Raw genomic sequence first — 17,456 nt, forward strand, 5'->3', positions numbered from 1 at the left:
GCAGGCTCGGGGGACCATATGGGGATACCAGGATATGAACCACCATCTCTTGGTTTGGCTGTGTGCAAGGCAAACACTTTATCGCTGTGCTATCTCTCCGGCCCCAACAGGAACATAATTTTTTTGCTTGGTTAAAACAGGCCCTAAGATAACACCATCTCTTGTTATATGTCTAGGTCTCAGGCAAGATTATGCTTCTACTTCAGCATCAGTGTCAAGACATAGTTCCAGTGTGTCCTTGAATTCGGGCAAGAAAGGGACTTGTAGTGATCAAGAGTTCGACCGATTCAGCCTGGAGGACGAGGAAGAATTCGATCATTTGCCACCCCCCCAGCCTCGCCTTCCAAGGTGTTCAACTTTCCAAAGAGGAATTCCCCATTCACAGACTTTCTCCAGCATCCGGGACTGTCGGCGGAGCCCCAGTTCCCAGTATTTTCCTTCTAATAGTTCCCAGCAACAGCAACAGCAGCAGCAGCAACAACAGTATTATTCACCTCAAGCTCAAACTCCAGATCAACAACCAAATAGGACCAATGGAGGTGGGTTCTGCGCCTTCTTGGCATGTGATGTGCTTTGACCTTTGACCTTCTGGGAGGTGGTTTCAAAGTCATAGCCACATGACTGGTCAATGTTTCCTAGGTTTAAGTACATCTTTGAGGCCTTGGCAATTTGGTTTAACATTAAATCTGTATTAAGGAGCTTCCCTATAACCTTGGCTTTATGTACTTAGAACTCCAGTAGCCCAGCTAGTGCAGAATGAACAGCAAGAGTTCAGGGCACCCCGAGTGGTAGCACAGCCATAGGGTGTTTGCATTGCACATGGCTAACCCAGGACGGATGCAAGTTTGATCCCTGGCATCCCATATAGTCCCCCGAGCCAGGAGTGATTACTGAGAGCAGAGCCAGGAGTAACCCCTGAACACCACCAGGTATAACCCCAGAAAATAACCAAAAATAAAAGAAGAATCACTTCTTGCGGGTCAGGAGTGATAGCCAGTGGTAGGGCATTTTCCTTGCATGTGGCCAACCCAGGATGGACCTGGGTTTGATTCCCGGCATCCCATTTGGTTCCCAAAGCCAGGAGTGATTTCTGAACGCAGAGCCAGAAGTAAACCCTGAGCACCACTTGGGTGTAACCCCCCCAAAAAACCAACCAAACAAACAAAAGAGTTCAGGGCACCTCTATGTTGTTGCTGGGAGGGCCCAAGGACCAACTAGGCTGGGTGGAACACCGTGGAGTGGGATCTCTGAGCCACAGTGCTCTCTTCAGGGCCTTCCTGCTGTATTTCCCAAAGGATGGATGGAAACCTTGGCAACCAAGCTTGGAGGCAATGCCACACACCACATCCAGATTTGAAAGAAATTTGGACACAACTTTGTCTCTGATTTCCTGCAGTTGAAATTGTGGGGGCAATAAAGACATATGAAGGCTGCAATTTGCTGTGGCTAAGGGAAACTGTCCAAATGTCATCCTGGTCTGTAGGAATATATCTTTTCTTTTCCTTTTCCTCTAATTTTCCTACTTTATCATTTACTTTCCTTCTGCTCTTTGAAGTTAAAATTCTTGACTGCCAAGAACTCTTTGAATACTCATGTAATACTTCAGCCCTGGTATATTTGTATTAATGTGGTCATGCAAATAAATGCCTTGTCATAGGGAGAAAGCAACCATATTTATAGAGCTGTAGCTTCTAATTACCAAGGAGCAGTGTTTCTCTAAGCTGTGCCCAGAAGTGAGCAAACAAGGTTATTTAAAAAGCATTCCCCGACCAGAAACCAATTGTGCTTAGAATCCCCATGCTAACATATTTTTATTTTCTCTTCTTTCCTTTCATACTTGTAGCATTTAGTGAGGGGTGGAAAAAGAGAGAGTGGGGGGACAGAGAGACAGAGACAGAAACAGAGAGAGTAGAAAGGCAGAAAGAACTTGAAAATGCTTCGTTTTATAGTTGTAATTTCTCTTTCAAATTCCAAATTTAGACAAAACAAGGGGTAGCTAATAATATCAGAACATATATTGCAGAAACCAGTATTGATGGGTTTTTTTTTGGGGGGGGCACACCCAGTGACTCTCAGTGAGTTACTCCTAGCTGTGTGCTCAGAAATTGCCCCTGGCTTGGGGGAACATATGGAACGCTGTGGGATTGAACCGCAATCTGTCGTGGGTCAGCCTTGTTCAATGCAAATGCCCTACCGCTGCACCACCACTCAGGCCCCTCTTGTTGTTTTTCTTTCTTTAAGCATCTTAAACTATCACATACTTGTGTCAAGCAGATGCTGGTCATGTGGAGTGTCTCACCTTGTCAGGGGATCATTGTTTTCTGCCTGAGAGAAGCAGGGGTGACTAACAGGAGACTTTTCAAGCTCAGGATCAGATTTCCCGAGCCTGCTCTGGAAAGAGTCCTGGTTGGAAGTTTGGAGGCCTCCAAGCTGAGATCCTTGATTTTATATTTTACTCAAAGGTTTGTTTTGCTTGTTGCAGAGGAACAGGGAAGGCAGCTGAGGTTTTCTGGATCGGGTCTCAGAGCATTGGACTGATTAATGAGCAGCTGAGAACATGAGTTCTGAAGCCCTGAGACCCAGGTTCCAGAGATTGCTACACCCATCAAGTCACAGGACCCTTGTATCTATGATTTGGTTTCTAAGGTTTTAAAATGTGGCCAGCAGAGCTTCTCATCTTGGAGTTGGGTGACATCAGGCTAATCTTTTACCCCGAGTTCATTATAAGGCACAAATGAGATAACAGCTGCTACAGCAATAAAAGTTCTGGTGGAAAAAAAAAAGAGCCAAGGTTGTCCCTTCCTCACCTCCTTCAGAAGAACCAACCAAGTAAACCAGCCAGCTTGCTCAGATATCTAGGCCTTCAGTGGTTCCCACAAAACTTTTTTTTTTTTTTTACCCTAACTGTGAGTTAAGTAGAGTAATTCTAAAATAGTCTTCCAGTATTTTTATACATTACTCTAAACATGGAACCAGGAGAAACCAATTGATTGCTAAATCACTGATCTGGTTTCAAACAATGAAATATAAACTAGGGGCCAGAGTGATAGTTGAGGGAAACTATTTATTTATGATAGTTATGGAAGCATTTGCTTCCACATGGCTGTGCAAAACCCCTGCACTGCAAAGCCTTCCGTATTACATATTTGGGGACTGCATATTCCTGGCCCGGGAGTACAGCTGGATGTGACCTAAAACCCAAAACTAGTTAAATAAGTAAATGAGAAACGTAATTATAATTATACATAATTATATTGATATATACATATACATATATAACTGCTTCACGACTCCTATGGCTGCTTCCATTTAAAATAAAATTAAATGGTTCTAGGGGCTGGAGTGATAGTACAGTAGGTAGATAGTACATTGCCTTGTACATGGCCAGCTCAGGTTCAATCCCTGGGATCACATCTGGACCTGACCCAGAAAACATCGGCCGCTTTCCCGGTTTCTTTGCGTGAGCAGAACAAACCTTTGAGTAAAAAATAATTCTGTGGCATCACATAATTATTCCATGAGGAATAATTAATTGCTAAGTGCAGAGCCAGGAGTAACCCTGAGCACTGCCAGTATAGGCCATCTCACCAAATATATATAAATATATATATGTATATAGATATAGATATAGGTATAGATGAACTTTATGAGCTAATAACTTTCATATCTGCAAATTATTCTAAGCAAGTTCTTTTTAAGTATATTATATATAAATATATTAGCTTTTAAATATATTAAAGTTACTAGCTCATGGGGTGCACACTGTCTTTAATACTCAAGGAGTGCAGTGTCATTGGAGGCTTGATAGGACAACCAGAGTTGGCGAATAGGGCTTCTTCAACATTCTCTAGTTGAGCCCCTTTTTGCTGAAGAAATGCAACAAGAGTAGCACTACCTGAAGCACCTTGGTTACACAGTCGCTGCTGAATGAATTTGCAGTGCATTCAGAAGACTTAACCATGCCGAATTGCTCCTAAACCTGACATTCAGTTGTTCAGCCCACAGTTTGTGGGAGCAGGAGGCTCTCTGCCTCCTAGTGGGTACCTGAGCCTGGCACATCCTCACCTGGTGTGGTCAGTAGCTAGGAAGCCTTTTTTTTTGTTTTTGGTTTTTGGTTTTTGGGCCAACACCCGGTGGTGCTCAGGGATTACTCCTGGATATCTGCTCAGAAATAGCTCCTGGCAGGCATGGGAGACCATATGGGACGTCGGGATTTGAACCAACCATCTTAGGTCCTGGATTGGCTGCTTGCAAGGCCAACACCACTGTGCTATCTCTCCAGTCCCCTTTTCTTTTTCTTTGTGAGGCACAAGTGGCTGTGTTTAGGGCTTACCCCTGACTTTCAGAGTTGTAATCAGAGTTCACTCCTAGCAAAATTTAGGGGATCATATAGAATAGTGGGAATTGAGCCCAGGTCAGCTGTTCGTGCAAGGTAAGCATCTTACCCTCTGGTCTAGGTAAGATGCTAGATCCTGTAGGTCCCAGGACGCCTTTACTTTAAAGTGCAGAGTGAATCTTGAATATATCTGACTGATGTTCAAGCAGAGCTGTATCTAGGGCTGGAAAAATAGTATAGTGGGTAGGGCTTTTAGTTTACTTTTCATGTAGCCTACATGGCTTTGATTCCCAGCACCTTTATGCCTGCCATAGTGACACCTGAATACAGAGCCAGACTAAAGCTCTGAGGACAGCCAGCTGTGGCCCCCAAAGTAGATATAGCTGAATGAATGAAATGCATGTTGCATGGGCATATACTTATTATCAAAGAGTATTTGGTAAATATAGATGGTGAAGAAAAATAAAATGAACAGATTGGCCACAGAGCCAGTTGTACGTGTTAACCTTGGTTGGCTGATGGTTTTCTGAGCAACTCTTAGAGATGTTCTTTTTTTTTTTTTTTTGGTTTTTGGGCCACACCCGCCGTTGCTCAGGGGTTACTCCTGGCTGTCTGCTCAGAAATAGCTCCTGGCAGGCACGGGGGACCATATAGGACACCGGGATTCGAACCAACCACCTTTGGTCCTGGATCGGCTGCTTGCAAGGCAAACACCGCTGTGCTATCTCTCCGGGCCCATCTTAGAGATGTTCTTAAGAGCTAGAGTGGTAGTACAGGAATAGAGCACTAGCCTTTACATGGTGAACCCAGGTTTGATCTCCAGCAGTGTATACAGTCCCCTGAACACCCACCAAGGGTGAGCCCTGAGCTCAAAGCCAGGAGCACCTCCCATAGATGAAATTGTTCCCACTGGGACGAAACATAACTTGAGGTGATTACCCTAAGTGAAATAAGTAAGGAAGTAAATGACAATTGCTGAAATGGTTTCATGAATTGATACTAACGCTAACAAATAGACTGTAAGCTCAGGCTTGGTGTAAGCTAAGTTGCTTACTTGAGGCAAGTGGTTAGGTAGAAGGTTGTTGAAAAGTCACTGACACTTTGAATCGTGCCTGAGAAGAATCTTAGAGATTTGCAGGAGTGCTAAGCTCAAGCTGAGAGGCATTTTCAGGTTGCATACTACTGATAAAGTGCAAATCAAAAATAAAAAAATATAAGAAAAGAAATTACAAAAGCAAAGTATCACCCAGTTATACTGACAAAAGAGACTTTTCATGCCAGTTATTATAACATTCAAAGAAATATAGATGTTAGTTCTAAGAGTCTCTCTGTCCCTCTCATCTCTCTCTCTCTCTTTCTCTTCCCACTCTCTCCTCCCTCTCCACCTCCATCCTCAGGACCTCACACACATGAGGCATGAGCTGCCCTGACCCCCTTTTACATCCTTCCTCCTACCACACACTTACCCCCACCCTGACCCACAAACCCTGCAGTTGCTGAATGAATAAACTGCTGGCTGATTGGACATATGCTTATTATAAAAGAATATTTGTCCTCCTTATTTGATGTTCCAGCTTTTCTCTAGACCTTTCCCAAGGAGGAGGAACTTGTTGGGCAGGACTACAGTGACTGGGCATCATTCATGTTGAAGAAGTTTGTCAAGGGGGAGCAGGAATATGAGTTAGAGTTTGCTCTTGAATATATCTCAAATTAATACTAAGGATATCACCTGATTTCTGAGAAAGTTTGAAAGGAAAGGCCCACAGATATGGGTGGCTAGCTATGCACTCTGGTGTTTTGGATATTACTTATAAAGATTAGTTGTAGAATTGGAGGGTGAGGGGGGCACCCACATTCGTTTGAGATCCCAAAAAGCTCAGCTTTCTCTTTCAAATCTTTCTCCTGTAATGTGTCTGATGGAAGAGGCTCCATCTTTGATTGCCATAGTGTTAGTCCACAACACCACGAAGGCGTAGGGTGTCAGCACTTAACGTGAGCGTGGCTACACCTCAGCCTGCAGTTGACCAACCCTTTGCCTCATTTGTTCACCCCCCATTCCCTTTCCCTCTCAATGACCATCATTTTATTTTTAATTTTGGTAAAAAGTGAATCTTTTCAATTTTGTATGGATAACGGAAAAAACAGATGCAGAAACACAAGTTAATAAACACAAAATAATAAACCCAGTGTGTGTGTGGGGGGGGGAGCTGATTCACCACATACCGTGGCGTTTCCCCAACATCTTTTAGAAAACCCACTCTTCCTGCATATTTAAAACCCTTGACCCCTGTATGCTCACTCATCTCACAAAGGAGGGCGGGTGTCCAGGCAGAAGGATGAGTCCACTTGGGAATTGTGAGGTTGTGAGAAAAGTTTGGGATCCTTCCCCTCACCCACTTAGCTGATAAACTGGCTAAGAGTTGGGGTTAGCTAGCCAGGGTGACAAGCAGGTGCCTTGGAGGGTCTCAGCTGGGCCTGCTCAGAAGCAGGGCCTTCAGTGAAGGTGAAGGAAAGGAGTGAGTGTAACTTGGTGTGTATTTTAACTCAGGAAGAGTTGAGCTGTCTGGGGCCAGTCATGTGCTCAGCGATAACATAGTGAGGTCCTGTCTGCTTAATCCCCACACAGTGGTCCTCAAACTATGGCCCGCCGGGCCACATATTGTATTTGTATCTGTTTTGTTTCTTCATTGCAAAATAAGATATATGCAGTGTGCATAAGAATTCGTTCATAAGTTTTGTTTTTACTATAGTCAGACCCTCCAATGGTCTGAGGGACAGCGAACTGGCCCCCTGTTTAAAAAGTTTGAGGACCCCTGCCACAGGCAGTAATTCTTGTGTTTTTTGGTTGATTTTTTTGTTTATGTTTTTTGGACCACACCCAGTGATGCTCAGGGATTACTCCTGGCTCTGCTCCAGAAATTGCTCCTGGCAGGCTCGTGGGACCATATGGGATGCTAGGGATCAAATCCGGGTCTGTCCCAGGTCGTCCAAGTGCAAGGCAAAAGTCCTGCCACCGTGCTATCATTCCAGATCCTCTTGTTTTGTTTTAAAAGATGGGAACTGGACATAGAAAAATGGGTTGGAGGGATTCGGGGAGTAATGCGCTTGGGGGGGGGGGGTTCTGTGGACTTGTGGGTGATCATTGATGAGGTCTGGCTGATTGGGAGACAGAGAAATCAGTAGCAATGCGCCAGGAGCTTTCACAAAATGTTAGAGGTCCGGGAAGTGAAGGAGGAGGAGATGCCCCAGACCTTTGGCGAGATAAGGTCACTTTTTAGGCTGCAATCCGGGAATCAACATGACACCTCTCTGAAATGGAGCAAGAAATGAATCCGATTGGGGCTGAGTTATCAGATAGATCCTTTGTGTTCGGAGCTGGGGTGACCTGGTTTCTGTGGACTTTACCTCTAAGGAGTGCGGTTTGTTTTCTTGGAAAAGGATCAGGTCACAACCTTGCCCTTTGGCAGCAAGATTCCAAATCTCTGCTGCACCCGGGTCTCTGCTTAACTCTGCTGCCCTCTGGTGGCAGGTGATGCACTTAGCGGCTCGGAGAAGGGAATGGAAGGAAACCCTTGCCAGTTTCCAAACATATCTGTGCATAACCAAAGTCAGGATACTGACTTTGACACACATTGTAAACCCGTAGAGATGTACAAATGGATTTTAGTAATACCATAAACAGATAGAATAAGCATTTAGAATTGACCTTTGTTGATCTAAATTTTGATAAATCCATTTGCCTCTAATTGAAACATACAGTAAGAAGTGAATTTTTGCCTGTATGGGGACACTGGTGAAGGGAAGGTCACACTGGTGGTGGGATTAGTGTTTGAAGATTTAATGCCTGAAAGGACTGTATTATAAACAACGTGGTAAATGGCGAAATTATAATAAAAATTAGGAAAAAAATTTACACACACTTTTGAACATCACCAATGTCTCAAAACACTATATTAGAATTTTAGTGTATTTGTCCATTTTGATAAATATTGTTTTGACTCTTAATTAATATTAATCTGTAACAGTTTCTGATGTATTTTCATGGCATGTAATATGCCTACATTTATGCCTAGGTTATTTTTGTAACTGCTTATAGAATTTATCCACTTGTTATATAGGAACAAAGAGCTAATGGGTTAGCAAACTTCTCTCTTTTAGGTGGGGCATAGACACCAATGCTCAAATATTTCTCTTGTGTTTGCACTCCGGAATGTAACCTGGGTCAGCTGGGTGGAAAACAAGCTTGTAAAGCACCTGACTTGCTTATTATAGGACAACCCAGCCAATTATCTCTTTGAGAACTAATTTTTCTGTCTGGTGGAATCTACCTGGTGATATTAAGTGTTTCCCTACAGGATGTTGCTTTTATGTAACACACATGATTTTTGTCATTGAACCAAATAAGATGGTTTGCTTTTTTTAATTGGTCTGAAATCTGTGAGTCTGACATAGTTGTGTGCTTTTCCCTTCTAGACAAACTCCGGAGAAGTATGCCCAACCTCGCCCGGATGCCGAGCACAACCACTGTCACGAGCAACATCAGCTCTCCTGTCACCGTGAGAAACAGCCAGAGCTTTGACTCCAGTTTGCATGGAGCAGGAAATGGAATTTCAAGGATACAGTCTTGTAGTAAGCATCCCATTTTTTTTTTTTTTTTGGTGGGGGGAGTACACCTGGTGACGCTCAGGGGTTACTCCAGGTTATGTGCTCAGAAATCGCTCCTGGCTTGGGGGACCATATGGGACCTCAGGGATTGAATCGAGGTCCATTCTGGGTCAGCTACATGCAAGGCAAATGCCCCAGCACCCCAATTTTTACTTGGTCAAATGATTTTAATCAGTTGTATCAGGATTAGGAAAATATCTTTCTAGTCATTCAATTTTTTTTCTTGCAAGAACATAAAATTTTCTCCTATGTCTTCTGTTAAATTTGCCATGATTGTGAGCTATTTCTCACATGTGTGAATGTAACCAGTTAATAATTAGCAAATTAGATATGATATGAGGATAGCAGTAGAAATACTACATGATAATTCATTTGGCAACTTGGCAGACAAAGAATTTTTCTTTGCAGATTAGTCATTTCATTGTTTTTTTACTTGATACCTTTATTCTAAATAGACCATACATGTTCTGCTTACCTGCTGTTTTGGTTTTACTAGTCTCCCCTATTCCCATGTCAGTGCCAATGCAGGTTTTTTCTGCTTCAGTTTCTCTTACCATACAGTCTGTTCTTGCCTGTGTTTCACCTAGTGGTGACATTGAAAGAAGTCAGTGGCCATTAAACCCTGGTTTCTGTATTTCCCTTTGAGTGGGCCTCCCTATTACCCCTTACATACTGCAGACACACATACACACACACACACACACACACACACACACACAGAAAGAGTTCATTCTTATGCTGTTTATACGAGTAATTGACACTGAGTCTACTCAGTACTTGAGGCTCAGTGCTTGAGCTGAGACTGAGCCCACTGACCCTGGGAACATTCTCCAGGAGTGAGGCCCAGTACTGACCTGCCCAGACCTGGGAGAACTGCTCTGTGGAACCCAGAGCCATCATCCTAGTGCCCAAGTCAGCGGCAGGGGCCCACATCTTCTTCAATCTCATTTTGGGGTGCAAGTGCTGTTTCCCTAGCACATGATAGGCTTTCATTTTTTTGGTCTGAGTTGCCAAGGACAAAGTGGCAGTATTTTTCTCCAGAAGAGTTGGACTGACTAGATTGCAGTTGTTTCTTTTTCTTGTTTGTTTGTTTTTGGGCCACACCCAGTTATGGTCAGGGTTACACCTGGCTATGTGCTCAGAAACCACTCTTGGCTTGGCACCATATGGGATGTGGGGGGGTTCAAACTGAGGTCATACCTAAGTTAGCATATGCAAGGCAAACACCCTACCACCTGCGCCACTACTCCGGCAACGTCCTACCTACTTGCGTCACTGCTCTGACCCCTGCAGTTGTTTCTGACTGTTCTCACAGCAGCCTAATTAGCTGGTTTCCAGATGATCTCATTTTGCAAATGAAGAACCAATTTTAGCTGTTGGGTTTTTTTTAGAGTATATGTGCCTCTTCCAGCAGTTTCTGACAGTGCTCAAGGGGCCATACAGTGCAGGCCTGGAACCCTGGCCTCCTCTCTACCAAGCATAATGTTCCAGCCTGTTGAAATTACTCTCTGCCCACACTTCTAGAGAGGCTGAGAAATAGTTCAGTCAGTCCAAGGGCAGGCAAATAAAGGACTGGAGATAGAAACACTTCTTCCTCCTCTTTCTCCTTCACCAGCTCCTTCTTCATCACACTCCTCTGTACCTTGGCAATACACCCATATACCAGGCCTGTTGAAAGGCCCCATTGATGAACATATCTGTTCACCTGCTGCTTTCTCTTCCATGCCAGATTAACTGTTCCCGCAGCTTAGACCAAAGTTTCTCTGATTTTTCTGTCCTAGGAGTTGGGCACATAATGAACCCAGTGCATTTTTTGAGTAAAAGAACAAGAGATGCTGTATTTTTCATACCATAAGATACACTTTCCCCCCCAAAAGATGCGTTTTATGGAGCGAATGTTGCCTGGAGCTGAAGCCTGAGTGCAGGGGAGGAAAGGCAGTCATAGTGATTTTTTTTTTAAATATGGAGCGCTTCATGAATTTGCGTGTTGACTGCTATTCACTTAATATGGTGAAATATAATTCTGTCATAGTTGGTTAAATATTCTAGTACACCATTTGCTTTAGAATATATTTTTTTGTTTTCCTCATCTAAAAACTAGGTGCGTCTTATGGTCAGGTGCGTCTTATAGAGAGAGAAATACAGTATGTGCTGTAGGTTTGTGTTTTTGCTCATATTAAAATTGATAAATGGTAGAAAGGCAGAGAAGAGCATCAGTGAAATTTGTTAATAGTGGAAAACTGAGCATCCACCTTTAGTTAAGGGGACAAGGACAATAGTGAAATGAAGCCTGATGAAATTTCACTGAGTTAATATTCCTTTCTGTGCCTGATTGCTAAAGTCATTAGTGTCAGTCTAGAATGGGGGAATAAAATCACTGCTTTGATGATAGCAGATATGTTATTGATTAGGAGTTGTCATTTGTGCTTAATTCAGGAGGAATTGAAATTGGAGAAAAATACTGCAAACTCATGATAGAATGAGATGTACAGTCCAGAAAACAGCTGGTTTTCTGCTAAAAATTTGTGTGAACACATAAAGTGATCCCGGAGACAACTTGAAGGCTGCTCCCAGCGAGATCTTTGCACCAGAGAGTAATTACAGGATTGGGGGTTATAGCCCACCTTATAAAATAACAACTCTGGGGCTACCCTCCCTGGAATAAGCACATGGAGAAGAGTTTCAGCACCAAGAGAGGGCAGCACTGATTCAGTGAGCACCAAGCATCAAGGCCTTGAAAGAAAACAGAAAAGAGTCATGATTCCTTTTTTTTGCTAACTGTGCGGGATTAACCTTGAGTCCTGCAGAAAGATCCAAGAAACTGGGGCCAGAGAGACAGCACAGTGGTGGGGCATTTGCCTTACATGCAGCCAACCACAAAGGGACCTGGTTCAATTCCCAGCATCCCATCTGGTCCCCCAGTCTGCCAGGGGAGATTTGAGTGCAGAGCCAGGAGTAACCTTTGAACACTGCTGGGTGTGGCCCAACAACCAATCACTTAATCAATCACAATCAATCAATAAAGTTTATAAGAAAAAAGATCCAAGAAACTCCAAATTTTCTGCCCTTTCTTTTCAGTGTTGCCCAGCTGCACTGTGGTGGGTGAAATTTTGGGGAGGTGCAGCTTCTGTACTTCAGGGCCTGCCATTGCAGGGTACTTGACAAGTGGGCACCAGGCACCTTTATCTGGGTTGGTGTGGAGTGATTGATCTGACCAGCCCTTCAGCCCTTTTAGCCAGCTTCTCTGCAGCCCTCCCTTAGCCCTACCACGCTGCCTTTGTTCCTGTCTCATGTTGTGCCCACGGTGGCTGTGACAGAGCCCATTGGCTCATAGGCAAGCCTACAGAAATACCAAGACAGGTTCAGGAACGGTCAGGAGGAGGCTACTCCCCAAACTGACCCCCAAGTCAAGATAAGCACCCTGACATGTTGCTGATGCTCTGGAGATCCTGGCTAGGAATTAGAATTTTCCTAGGACTCAATGCCGGCCAGAGTCTGTATTTCAGGAACCTGCCTCCCTGCTCGACTGTGCTGCAGAGGCCTTTGTTCCTTCAACTCAGCAGACATCACCTGGAAGTGTCTGACATTTTCTCTCTCTCTCTCCTGTTTCCCTTTCTCCTCTAGTTCCATCCCCAGGGCAGCTCCAGCATCGGATCCACAGCGTGGGACACTTCCCAGTGTCGGCCCGGCAGCCCCTGAAAGCAACAGCTTATGTGAGCCCCACGGTTCAAGGCAGCAGTAACCTGCCCCTCTCCAATGGCTTGCAGATGCACCCCACCACAGGGATCCCCACCCCCAACAAAGCCGCAGCTTCAGGAATCGTGGGCCGCAGCTCACTGCCCAGACCGTCTTTGGCAATAAATGGAAGTAACCTGCCTCGGAGCAAAATTGCACAGCCTGTTAGAAGGTGAGAAAAGAGGTGCCTGAACGAGAGTAGTATTGTAGGTAGGGCTCTTGCCTTGCTTTCAGCCGACCCAGGTCCAATTCCCTGGGTGTTCCATCTGGTCCCCTAAAGCACTGCCAGGTGTGGCTCCAAAACAAAACAAGAATGTGACAAGTGCCCCCCACCAATCCCATATCCCATTTCTCCCAACTTCACTAGCCTCAAATTTTCCTCTGGCTCTGGCCAGCTTCAGGTCCCAGGTCCCTCTTCCCCACAAAGCCAACTGGGTAGCTGCCTTCACTGGAGGTGATGGGGTGTCATGGGGGAGGGGTTCAGATTCCCCTTGGATCTGATCTGTCGCTCCTGAACTACTTACTGTTTGTTGGTTTTGCATTTAGCTGGTAAGCTCTTCCTCCAAAGCTTTGCAGTTCCCTTCACTCAGGTGACTTGTTGGGCTGCCTTCTCTTGGCTTGGCTCAAATTACATTCTTGAGTAAGACTGCAGCCCTTGTGTGAATCGGGGCTTCCTCCAGGTCCCACTTCTATCTCTTCCATCTCATGTATCTGATGGAAGGAAGGAAGGAAGGAAGGAAGGAAGGAAGGAAGGAAGGAAGGAAGGAAGGAAGGAGGGAGGGAGGGAGGGAGGGAGGGAGGGAGGGAGGGAGGGAGGGAGGGAGGAAGGAAGGAAGGAAGGAAGGAAGGAAGGAAGGAAGGAAGGAAGGAAGGAAGGAAGGAAGGAAGGAAGGAAGGAAGGAAGGAAGGAAGGAAGGAAGGAAGGAAGGAGATAGAAGGGAGATAGGAATAGATGGATGTGAGGGAGGGGAAGGGATGAGAGAAAAGGGAGAGGTAGATGATGGGAAGGAGGGATGAATGGAGAGATGGGTGTATGAATAGATGAATGGATGGATTGATAGGAGGAAGAAAGGGGAGGGTGGATAAAAGGAGGGAGGGATGTATGGATGAATGGATGGATGAGCAGGTGGGTGGATGAATGAGTAGACGGATAGATGATTGAGTGGGTGAATGTCCCATCCACCAGTTTTGACTTCCTTCCACCAATGTCCCACATTCCTTCCCAAACCCCAGTCTGCCTCTTTAACAGGCATCTTATAAAATTTGGTTTTGTAGTTTAGATCACATGCTTGCATGAATTATCTATTAAAATGAGCAAAACAGCAGTTTGTTTGTTTGTTTGTTTTTGGGTTTTGGGCCATACCCAGCGTTGCTCAGGGGTTACTCCTGGCTGTCTGCTCAGAAACAGCTCCTGGCAGGCACAGGGGACCATATGGGACACCGGGATTCGAACCAACCACCTTTGGTCCTGGATCAGCTGCTTGCAAGGCAACGCCGCTGTGCTATCTCTCCGGGGCCCAAAATAGCAGTTTTAAACACGTGTGTTGACACACATGTATGTTCCACCCACATAGTAAAAGCTTCTTGTGACATTTATTTGGAGGCTTTATTGGCTATGGCAGGTTCAGATGACATATATTCCCCCCGCCCCCAACTCCAGATTACTTGCAAGGTACATTTCTTATTTTTAATTTTGGGATCACACCTTGTTGGGGGTTTACTACTGACTCTGCAGGCAGAGATCATTCCTGGTAGTACTCTGGGATAATAGATATTGCATAAGTGGGACTGGCTGCATGCAGGAAAAGTGCTCTTCCTCTCTACGATCTCTCTGGCCCCAGGAGGGCATATTTTAAGCATAATGTGTAATCTTTAAAGCTAGATAAACCTGGAGTAGCTTATAGCTAAAAGTAAATAAAAATCTATGAATGTGGGTTGAGGAGAGCTTAAAAGGGAGAAAATGGACACAGTAAGTACAGATAAATCTTAGAAGAAATTAAGATTTGAAAGAGGAGCAGGAGAAAGCTGGCTTGAAGGAAAGTGGGAACAGCAAATTTTTTTCTTTCTTTATGCATCTACATGTATAAGTGGTTTGCCATTTATTTTCTTTTTCTATTTCTTCTCCCACGTCCCATCTGGTCCCCCTGCCATTTATTTTCTGATGAGAAGTAGTAGTAAGTATTAATTCTAAAAAGTAAATCCAGAAGTTGCTGAAAAATACAAAGTATTTTAGTGTATGCTAACCCATAGCCCTTCTCTCCAGATGGAAAATTATTGTGTGTGTTTGTCCAATATATTTCACCTTATGCTAGTAATTCAACCCTAGTGATTGAAGAACTGTGCTGTATTCAAGATAGAATAGAATTGCACATTTACTATGTATGGATTATTGTGAATCATCTATTTATCTTTTAAGTTACATGTCTCCAGGTTAATTTCCTAGAAAAGTTGTCACTGCCAGAATATAAGGAGAGGTCTGTTTCCCTAATTAGAGGCAGACACTAGCTATTCTCTACAGAGAGTCAGGGCAAAATTTGTTCCTGTTAATTTTCTTCCTTTGTACTCAGTGAAGTAGCTCTGGTACATGTACTGGGACCATTTTCCATTAGGTTATTTGTTTTGTTTTGGGGCCACACTGGTGGTGCTCAGGGGTTACTTCTGGCTCTGCACTCAGAAATCACCCCTGGCAGTGTCAGGGGACCATATGAGATGTCAGGAATTGAACTCAGGTCCATCCCAGATTGGCCGCATGCAAGGCAAATGCCCTTCCACTATGCTATCTCTCTTTCTGTTTCAAAATAGTATCTGTTGGGGCCAGAGTGGTGGTGCAAGTTGTAAGGCATCTGCCTTGCCCTTGCTAGCCTAGGACAGACTATGGTTCCATCCCATGGTGTCTCATATGGTCTCCCATATCAGGAGTGATTTCTGAACACATAGCCAAAGTAGTATTTGTTTCTTAAAACTCTTGATGGCTTTAAACTCCTATCTCTTCCATCTCATGTATCTGATAGTCTGGAAGGAAGGAAGGAAGGAAGAGGAAGGAAGGAAGGAAGGAAGGAAGGAAGGAAGGAAGGAAGGAAGGAAGGAAGGAAGGAAGGAAGGAAGGAAGGAAGGAAGGAGGGAGGGAGGGAGGGAGGGAGGGAGGGAGGGAGGGAGGGAGGGAGGGAGGGAGGAGGAGGGAGGAGGAGGAGGAAGGAAGGAAGGAAGGAAGGAAGGAAGGAAGGAAGGAAGTTGCTTTTGTATTCACATGTGCAACATGTTTGGCACTGCTCTGCGAACTGAGTTTCCATCCAGCAAATGAGTGTTCAAGAATACATGGACACATGATTGCTATGGAAAGTGCTTATTGGAAAGGCCAGAGGTGGTGTTGGGCTCCCAATATTATTAATAACTCATTTTCTTTTATCATTCCCTTCTAGTTTCCTTCAGCCTCCAAAGCCTCTGTCTTCGCTCAGTACTCTGAGGGATGGAAATTGGAGAGATGGTTGCTACTGATGGATGCTGTTGGATTCTACCCTGGAAGTGTGGAAATGAGGGTGGTGTTACCTAGCGGGCTGGGTAACAGTGGGTGCTGGGGATATTCTTTCCCTTTTGCGTTTTAACATTACTGCATTATTTTCCAATGGACCAATCACCAGAGACTAATTATTGCACTTAAATATTTGCCTGAGATACTGCAGCATTCTCAAACCCACAGTTGCAGTATTGTGACACTTAGATCTAGAAAGTTTTTGTAGAACTGCTACGTACCTGGAATACATTTTTTGAAAGAATTGAGAAGTACCAATAATTCTTTCTTTGTCATATGATTTTTTTAAAGAAACTTGTTCACTCTACTTACACATTCTAAACATCTTTTCACTTTGTGTTCTGTATTTTAATACTTTGCATATTTACAACTAGGTTCTACAACACATGCTTTGAAATTTACTTTTTTTATAATTTACAGGAATTTTTATTTTTTGGTGCCTATTTCTTTTTACACACCTATGTGAACCACGATGGAACAACTTAAAATTTTGTGCCATAAAAATATTTTTGTGGTAAGGTACTATTTTTTTAGCTCTAGGGATATATCAACACAAAGTTCACCATTCAAATTCGAGAGACATACTATTATGTTGAAAGAGCACAACATAATCTGAAGCATTGCAAGGAGGTAGCCGGACAGCAGTTTTTAAGTCTTGTCTTTTTCATTGTTAATTTATTGTTGTACATGGGTTTCATATTTATGACGACATCACAGGCTCATTGCACTCAATACCTGCAATGTTTGCTACTGTACCACCACTGGTTTTCAATACTTTATTACAGAGGATGAAACTGTAATGTTTTATTAACAATGCTCCTGGAAATGAATGCATTTTAAAGCAAATAAACCTTTTTGATAGACCTTTTACAAAACCCATTTGCACTAATGAATGCTTTCTTATGGTATATGACTTAATATTTGTTCCTGTGTACACTGCTGTTTTGGAATGTTCAGAAATAAAGACTATTTCAGCAATCCCAGGTCATGCATTTATGTGTAGAGCAAGAAGTGTGAATACCATGTGTTCCTTTCACTACAGCTATGAAAGAGGTTACTTTTGCTGTGTTCTTATATAGCGAGTCTTATATTCTAAAGCAGATGAACAAAATATTTACAGTTCATCATGAGCTGGAGAGATAGCATGGAGGTAAGGCGTTTGCCTTTCATGCAGAAGGATGGTGGTTCAAA

General features: G+C 43.8%; 1 protein-coding gene across 3 annotated transcripts in view; it reads left to right on the plus strand.

Moving 5' to 3' along the window:
* The window catches only part of SLAIN1 (SLAIN motif family member 1), a 57,996-nt gene extending 40,748 nt beyond the window's left edge, over positions 1–17,248 (plus strand). For all 3 annotated transcript variants that reach the window (XM_049778728.1, XM_049778729.1, XM_049778730.1), the window contains 4 exons: positions 177–539; positions 8,810–8,965; positions 12,626–12,908; positions 16,156–17,248. In XM_049778728.1, coding sequence (XP_049634685.1) covers positions 177–539; positions 8,810–8,965; positions 12,626–12,908; positions 16,156–16,231 — 878 coding nt within the window. In that variant the 3' untranslated portion in view covers positions 16,232–17,248. The remainder of the gene's footprint in view (positions 1–176; positions 540–8,809; positions 8,966–12,625; positions 12,909–16,155) is intronic.
* The last annotated feature ends 208 nt before the right edge of the window (positions 17,249–17,456 follow it).

Source organism: Suncus etruscus, chromosome 8, assembly GCF_024139225.1.
Source record: "Suncus etruscus isolate mSunEtr1 chromosome 8, mSunEtr1.pri.cur, whole genome shotgun sequence".
NCBI classification, from domain to species: Eukaryota; Metazoa; Chordata; class Mammalia; order Eulipotyphla; family Soricidae; genus Suncus; species Suncus etruscus.